Raw genomic sequence first — 8978 nt, forward strand, 5'->3', positions numbered from 1 at the left:
ATCATCCTCATCGATGACTACAGTGACCAAGGTCTGACACCCAACATTAAAGTAAACCAGTGCGTTATTTTGTTGTCTGTAAAAATTAAACTGACAGATTTAGATTTCTTCTGCTTCTTCTTCTTCTTCTCTTTCTTCTTCTGCAAAGGAGAAGTGCTTACTAACACAGATTGAGACAGAGTTGTGGTTACACGTGGTCTGCGGTTCTGAGGCCCGTTGGATGTACTACCAAACTCTCTGAAACACCTTTGGAGACGGCTTATGGTAGAGAAATGAATGTTCAATTCACGGGCAACAGCTCTGGTGGTCATTCCTGCAGTCAGCATGCCAATTGTATGCTCCCTCAAAACTTGCGACATCTGTGGCATTGTGCTGTGTGATAAAACTGCACATCTTAGAGTGGCCTTTTATTGTGGCCAGCCTAAGACACACCTGTGCAATAACCATGCTGTCTAATCAGCATGTTGATATGCCACAGCTGTGAGGTGGATGGATTATCTCGGAAAAGGAGAAGTGCTCACTAACACAGATTTAGACAGATTTATGAACAGTAATTGAAAGAGAGAGGCCTTTTGTGTACATAGAACAAGCTGTAGATCTTTGAGTTCAGCTCATGAAAAATGGGAGCAAACACAAAAGTGTTGCGTTTATAATTCATTTACTAGCTTTTTCTGAGCTTTTCTTTCACAGTTTCTAGCAGCATATTGACAGTCAACTCATTTTTGCAGTCCTGTATTAAATCCGAGAATGATATTACTCCCTCTCAGAAACCGGATAAAGTAGTAGCTTGATATCTTTCTTAGTATTCGGTCCCAGCTACTGTAGTGTAGTCTGTGTATATCATAGACATTACACCATATCGATTGGTTCAGTGAGCACTGAGCTGCCATGGTATCATTTCCTGTCCTCTGACCACCCTGACCAAATGGAATGGTATAGTTACTGCAGACAGACAGCAACTGCACGACTGACAGCTTTGTCTTCTGTTTTTCTGTTTCTAAGCTGGTCTGGCTTGACTTCATTTGTCCTTAGCCCATAAAGGGTGTATTAATGCCACTTGTGACATTGGAGTTTAAGTAACTGAAAAAATGGATATTAGGAATGAATGAATCAATATTTTTGATATTAGCACTGACTTAAATGACACAACTCATGTTTAATAAAAAGGATTTGTCAGATATCTGAAATCACAGACATCTTTTATCTAACTTTGTAGCTTCAGAGCCTGTTTTAGCTAAATGTTTTGGTTTTTCAGTCTGCAAATTAACTTAGGTTGAGTCTGAGTCACACTCCTCAACCATCAGTAGTCATTTTCAAGAAAAGGGCTCTGATAAATCCTAGTACACCACCTGCTGAGCACTAACAGTTAGCAACTAGCTGATGAACAAGTGTGGGGGAAAAGACTAATTGAATATTGAACTCATTAGGTGGCTCAAAACACAACTCCAGGTTGTGTGTGCTGCTCTGTGCCTGCTCAACTTGACAGCAGAATTGTTTGCTAATAGGTTAGCCATAAAGTTTTTATTAGCCACTGATTAGCTGGTAGCTGCGAATCTGTCATCTTGTTTAAATGTTTTTCAGCCCTCTAGAGAAGTACATTAAAAGTAATTTAATGAACCTTTAAAGGAAGAGCATTTAAACTTCAGAAGAGGAAATAACTTAAGTGTTACCAATGATGGTTATGTGTGTGTGTTTTATGAATAATAGGCTACCTGAAATCCAAGTTAGCTGAGTACATCAGCAATTTGCAACGTGTGAGGCTGATCCGCACCAACAAAAGAGAAGGGTTGGTTCGAGCACGTCTCATTGGTGCCACCTATGCCACGGGGGATGTACTGACGTTTCTCGATTGCCACTGTGAGTGTGTCCCTGGCTGGGTCGAACCTCTGCTGGAAAGGTGGGCTGAGGAACACAAGGAGCTTAATCTTGAAATTGTACAAATTGAACATGGATGCAAATCTAAACTGAAATCAGCCTAAAATGATCAAACAGAGATTTATCTTATTGTCTTTTCTCTCCCTGCTTTGTGCTTGTTACTGGCCATGCTGTGTGTTTAGAATCGGTGAGAATGCCAGCACCATTGTGTGCCCTGTTATCAACACCATTGACTGGAACACCTTTGAGTATTACATGCAAACAGGTGAGCCGATGATTGGAGGCTTTGACTGGAGACTCACCTTTCAGTGGCACTCGGTCCCCGAAGCGGAACGCAAGCGGCGCAAGTCTCGCATTGACCCCATCAGGTGACAATCTGATACTTTACACGGCCTGTTCATAGGAGCGATTACCTTATCAGATTGACACCTACCAATGTAATACACGTCTCACTATAAGGTTGTCACACTGTGTTGTATAACCTAGTGTTACCTCCGCCAAGGTGGAGGTAATGTGTTTGCTTGCGTTTGTTGGTTGGTTGTTTTGTTCACAGCATAACTCAAAAAGCAATGAATGGATTTGGAAGTAATATTCTGGACCTGGCGATCTAGACAGTTCACATGTATAGGGCTCACTACTGCGAGACAACAAATAGTGCTACAGCCTTGCAACTAAGATCTCATTCTAAGTGAAACTGCTGACTCAGTAGGGTGTCAACAGATTTGACATATCTTCAAAAGTTAACGAGCTAGATCTCGAGCAAAACCGCCAGTGAAATATTATTTTTTCTTGAACAACTTTCCATCTAATAATGGTATCAATGTGATTCCTAATGCTAGGAGCAAGTTGTTTTGGTGAAGGGGTCAAATTATTAGGGTGAAATTATCATGAGAATATTGTTTATTTATTACTTTCTACTTCTGTTATATGCTAAAAATGGTTACGTTTTATTAAACGCTGAGGTCCATTATGCTTCATTTGATTACAGTAAAATGATCCTGTTATTCTTGAATTTCTTTCAGGTCTCCTACAATGGCAGGTGGCTTATTTGCTGTGAGCAAGGCCTACTTTGAGTACCTTGGCACATATGACACGGGCATGGAGGTGTGGGGAGGAGAAAACCTGGAGCTCTCCTTCAGAGTGAGTTCAGTTTCACTTCAGTGAAGTACCACAGAGCACAGTTACTGCGGTACCTCTTAGCAATTTGAGACCAGGGTGCAGCTTTAGGAAAAAGTGACTAATCTAACTTGTTTCATTTGCAAAATCTCTTACTAACGGACAGAACATCCTTTGACTCAGCTTATTTGTTGTAGTGGGTGTATTGGCATCTCATAACCAAAGGGAATTTTCATATTGTATGTCCAAGATCCTTGGGTTTATCCATATGACAGTCAGTGGGTAGTTGGTGTGAGAGAGATGCATGTCAGTGTGGCGTCTGCAGCTGTGCCCCGATATTGGCTGATACCTTGTTGTGACATTTGTGTTGCTTTTCACTTGTTTGCATCGATCAAACTGGCACAGATTTTAGGCTATGTGTGAGTTTGTAGCAGAGGCAAGCAATGGTTGGCAATGTAAAATTATGTGTGTTTTTTGTAGTGTGCATGTGGTTGCAGTGTGAAGATGAACGGACTGTTTCCCTGGGTGATACGTTATGCATGTGGAAATAAAAATGCCTCTCACTTGGACTTTTTGGTGTACATAATTTATGTTTAGTGAATTGGTTTCAAGTCTGTTTTTGGGGTGCTAGAAAAATACCGTCGGGTATAAAAAAAACAAAACAACTGTCGTGTAATAGCTGTTTGGCTATGGATAAATGATAATGATTTGGACTTGTGTAATTGGGACATGTCTTGGTTGAGTATTAAGAAAAACCTAGTTACTAACCCTTCAATCTTTAGGGGTGTAACCTTTTTCTTTTTCTTTTTCTTTTTCCATGGTGGAAGATCAAGCAATTATTTAATGCAAATTCATTTAACAAATCAGCTTTATTTAAATGCAGTCTCAGGAAACAGGGGTTTAATTTTAATGGTGTGACTCAAGCTGAAGAGTTGTCATTCAGATCAGATTTATAACACAGCATCCTTCTACCACAAAATTTAAAAATTTTGGACAAAAGCAGTCAAGTATATTTAATATGGACTGAGCTCATCTGAGACTAACCTTTGTTTGCCTATTTGAAACAGTTGAAGGTTGCAGCTTGTGAAATACCTACTAGTTTATTGGAAGGCGTGAGTCAAACTTGAATGATAAACGTCATAAATGCAGTAATAAATATACATGTTTAAGTACACCAGTTGTTGTGCTGTATCACTTAGGCATGTAGTGCACAATGGATAATGTACTGTAGCAGGTTCATGGAAAACATAAGCATGCAGCTTCATCATAATGTGTGTGCATCAGGGGAAGAGCACAAAGGGAAAGATCAACAACACATCCACAATATCAAAAACAGTTTATACCTTTTGTCCATTATTTAACTATTATTTATTCTAATGAGTAAACATGCTTTGGGGAATTATTCTACCACAAATATATGGAATATTTATTCCACTGAAATTTGAAAAAGAACCAGGAATATTATGAGGTTACCGGAAACTACAAAGATCTCATTGTGTTTTAAATCCTCTCAGGTGTGGCAGTGCGGGGGCAGCCTGGAGATCCACCCCTGTTCTCATGTAGGCCATGTGTTCCCTAAAAAAGCTCCTTACGCTCGGCCCAACTTCCTCCAGAATACTGTACGAGCTGCAGAGGTTTGGATGGATTCTTATAAACAACACTTCTACAACAGGAATCCCCCAGCCAGAAAGGTAGGACACTTACAGATGAAAGGAACCCAGGCTTCTAATTGGACATGTTGGTGTGATGCCAACCTTAGAATACTCCCTGATTCGTATGAGCAAATAAATCTGAGCTGTGTCTTAGGTGACCTGCTACACACTTGTTTTTCACTCAGCTGAAGTCACTGAAGTCTTGCAGTGTGCCATGTTTGACGTAGCAGTACCATGTAAATGTGGTACAGAGAGTGGCTTAGCTTTGGTGATGGATTCAGATGTTTCATTTGATGCGATTCACCTGCCTAGGTGTCCAACGTGTGATGAAATGCTGTCTGTCTGACGAGGTCAGGGATGTGTGTGTGTGTGTGTGTGTGTGTGTGCCATGCCTCTCTAGTTCTGAGTACTGGCTGCCATCAAAAATTCATGTATCTCAGTTTCACATGTCTGAAAAAAGTACATTATTAAGGTGAGGGATCTTTTATCAAACAATAAATTCCCTGGTCAGGGGGAGATTGAAACCAACACTGGCAGAGCAGATCAGCAATTCCAAGTCTGTTGGGCAGTTATCATAAATCATGTGAACTGAGCACAGAGCTATAGACAATAACGGTTTGGAGTAGTACGGGAATTCTGTTTCATTACTTAAATTGATTTGCCATTCATTCATTTTACCATGTTCAGATAAATGGACAACCAGATTTATTGTGATCATCAGGCTCCAAGTTAACACAGCTAACACACATCCTTTTCACTAAGGATGAAAAAAATGCTAAATGTTGTTTATTCCTCTATTATTTATCCCAGCAACATTTTCTGTGTAGCCTGATCTAGATACGTTGGCTGAATCACTATGTTTGGGACTGAATTCGGTGTACCTGTGAGATTCTGTATTTGCATTACAGTTGTAGGCAGTGCCAAATGTAAGGTGTGTGTGAACACTGGACTTGCTTACAGAGGACCTTCCCACCTCAGCAAACAAAGATGACAAAGTGTGTATAGGTTAGATTCTTAGACTGTCAATACCATAGATCCTGGTCACGTGGAATTCAGCAGTCATATTAAGGATATGAATGTTTGCTTTTAAGGTTTTACTGTTTTCTTTTCCAGTATGCGTTCACCTGTAACATGCAAATGAACAACAAATAATTAACTAAGTCAAACTGTGGAGATGAAGTGACATCCTCAATGTGAATTTGTTGCTCACAACTCCTGAAAGATGACTAATACATTTCCTGCTCTCTTTGCAGGAGAAGTATGGGGATGTCTCAGACCGGTTGCTACTGAGAGAGAGGTTGAAGTGCAACAGTTTTGACTGGTACCTGAAGAATATCTACCCTGACCTGCATATACCTGAGGACAGGAAGGGCTGGCATGGGGCTGTGAGTGTCTGCTATCCATATATGAATTCCACGTTTTTATCCGGTTACATCAAAGGGCTGCATTCGTGTTTCGGGCTGAATTGTCCAAAAAATCTGAAATGGTATTACTGTGTAAAATTTGTTTGCACACCTACAGTAGCAACACATGATGACACAGTCTGAAAATATGACATTTCTAATGTTAGAAATATTGGCTTTTTGATGTGAAAGCATGAAAAAGTAAGAAATGATTCCACTTTGGTTCCTTAATACTGTAGCTGTGTGTTGATATTTTGGGGGAAAGCAAATAGCAGGCAAATGTTTCAAGGTGATATTTTGGAAACTATCATTTAATCAGAAGAGTAAATCTAACAGTTTCAGGGGTTAGAGTTAGCAATCAGTACTCTATAGCATTAATTAAATTATTAATGTTCCTTGTTCTCTTCCTGCCAGGTGCGTAACTCAGGGATACAGTCAATGTGTCTGGACTACAACGCTCCAGATCACAATCCCACAGGTAGCCATGTTTCTGTGTTTGGCTGCCATGGCCAGGGAGGCAACCAGGTATGTTAAGCCTTTTAACACTTTGAGAGTGATGGACAAAGACAGAGTAAACAATCTCTCTTGACAGAATCTTCTTTTAGAGCAGTGGGAGATGCGTATATCTCTAAATGTCAATGCTTTCTGCCAACCCCTAAAACCAGCTCCCAAACAGTTGAATCACACCAGCATGACTTGAATATAATGAAGGGGAAAAACTAGGTTTGTTATTACATCCATGTGTACCCAACAATATCATGCAGAGGAATCAAAGGTGCTTTAAAACTGAACACCTTACCAGCTTCAGTGATGGATGGTTTAGCACACAGCAGATTATTTGTCTGTGAGGATGTATATTTAATGTTGCAGTCAGACAGTAGATCTCTGATTACCCCACTCATGCACCGCATCAGGTGTCCCCAGTCACAAAAAGCACCATGTGTGACTGAAAATCGATTTTTAAATGGGTCCCTGCTGAAACAAAAACCCGAGGGCTCTTCACCACATCCCGCTTGCTCCTTCTTCACTGGTCCACATAAGAACCACATCCCATTTAAAAGATACATGAACCTCACAGGCAGCACGAGTGGCACAGACTCGATAAATAAGTTTGACGCCAGACTCGGGCCTCGTGCGAGACTTTTATTAGAAACCATTACTGGCCCTGATGCACCTGAAAGATGTATGAGATTGATTACCTGACCCTCCGTTTAGCAGGGAACCAAGGGAGTGTTGCAGGGTGTTGAAATGACACCGGGGTAGGGAGAGTTGGGTTTGTATCCACGTCTGCTTGATTGAGAGGGCCAAAGCCTGGCCTTTGCTGATGAGATGCCCTGATACATATGTTGACATGCCAAATGGTGGCTTAGCCAGGACCTGATCCCACAGTCAAGGAAGAGAAAACCATCCTGTAATCCTGGTAGAAAAAACATGCCAACTTACTCTGTTAAAAAGCTTTCTAAATACAGTGAGATTAAGACAGAAGGAGGGATGTCCTGAAACAGTTGGAAAGGATGTAAGACAGTGTCTTATTCCCTTAGTCACTACTGCTTTTCCAGTTGGGATGCTTTCCAAAGATGTTTCTAAATACAAACTAATGGTAAAGAAACCTATTTTAATCATATATACAGAGAAAATGCCTTTTAACCAGGTCTCTCCTCTGTTCCAGTACTTTGAATACACATCTCAGAAGGAGATCCGTTACAACTCGGTGACAGAGCTGTGTGCCGAAGTGCTCGAGGGACAGACCTCAGTCGGGATGACACAGTGCCCTCGTGATGGGGAGTTCAAGCCACCCAGTATGATCTGGGAGTTCAGAAATGTAAAGGGTGCACACGTTTACATACACAAACACGCTCTCTCTCACTCAAGCCCAAGTGACCACATGCACATACATTATTCTAGATCTTGCACACATTCTCATCCTACCCCTCCTCTACCTCTCAATCCTTTCAGGATGGGACCATCTACCACCCTCACTCAGACATGTGTGTGACAGCCTACTACACAGCAGATGGCCACACAGACATTCAGATGAGCCGGTGCAACCCAGGAGACAAAAAACAGGGGTGGAAGTTTGAGCACCAAGAGGAGCAAGACAGACAGTAGCCAGGAACCTCAAATGACCTTTTTTTGACCATAGTGCAATTACTACAGCGGACGTCTCCTCAGATGCTCCCAGTTCCCTCATCATCCCAAGGTGTGCACTCCATTTGAATGGGAATGGCGAGCAAATTAAAGGTGGTGAAAAGTCCCTTTAAGCCAAGTGCAGATTTCAATGGCGTGAGTGAGAAATTGAGAAATGCAAAGCAAGGTGTTTTTGGCCTTATTTTTTTTCTCAAAAAGACCAGCTGGACTTGAGACTTTTCCTTTTGTGTCCATCCAAGGGCCTCTGTAACAGAGTCCATGTGTTCTTGTGACTTGAAAGCAGTGAAAGTGGCTGGACTGACCAGGACATGAAGAAGTGCCTTTCAGAGAGATTAAAGACAAAGCATTTCTTTGAAAACTAGATGCAAAATCATGCTGCACTACAGAATGTTACCTTAATGTGCAATTAATATTAATTATTGTTGTTAAGTTCACATGCTTGTTTGTTTTATTGTCAAAACAATGAGCAGTTTAATGATGGGCAGCTTGAAAAACCTGTGCCAGGAATGTAAAGTCAGCAGCATTTAGCCTCCAAACCAGCTACATCCTGACGTGCTCCATCATGTGAGAGAAAATCAGTCATACTCAATTACTTCTCAATTCTCTCCCTAGTCTGTGGAGCCAGTTTCGTGGTAAAATGCTGCCTGAACAAGACCTGAAGGATTAATTAAGCATTTGTACCAAGTGCAATTTTCACCAGAGGGCATAGTGAGTTGTCAGCAATCTTGCAATCTATTCTTTCCTGTTATGTAAAGTTAAGAATACCCTTTAAACTCATCTGTCA

The 8978-nt window shown here is 41.1% G+C and overlaps 1 protein-coding gene across 1 annotated transcript in view; it reads left to right on the forward strand.

Moving 5' to 3' along the window:
• poc1bl (POC1 centriolar protein homolog B (Chlamydomonas), like) overlaps positions 1-8972 on the forward strand; it is a 16588-nt gene extending 7616 nt beyond the window's left edge. Inside the window, exons 3-11 of the mRNA XM_020606834.1 lie at positions 1-31; positions 1708-1897; positions 2058-2243; positions 2898-3015; positions 4506-4682; positions 5897-6028; positions 6461-6571; positions 7716-7868; positions 8003-8972. The exon at positions 1-31 is cut by the window's left edge and continues 133 nt beyond it. Of these exons, the coding sequence (XP_020462490.1) occupies positions 1-31; positions 1708-1897; positions 2058-2243; positions 2898-3015; positions 4506-4682; positions 5897-6028; positions 6461-6571; positions 7716-7868; positions 8003-8155 (1251 nt within the window). The 3' untranslated portion in view covers positions 8156-8972. The remainder of the gene's footprint in view (positions 32-1707; positions 1898-2057; positions 2244-2897; positions 3016-4505; positions 4683-5896; positions 6029-6460; positions 6572-7715; positions 7869-8002) is intronic.
• Positions 8973-8978: the final 6 nt, after the last annotated feature.

The sequence above is a fragment of the Monopterus albus genome, unplaced genomic scaffold (assembly GCF_001952655.1).
Source record: "Monopterus albus unplaced genomic scaffold, M_albus_1.0 scaffold82.1, whole genome shotgun sequence".
Lineage (NCBI taxonomy): Eukaryota > Metazoa > Chordata > Actinopteri > Synbranchiformes > Synbranchidae > Monopterus > Monopterus albus.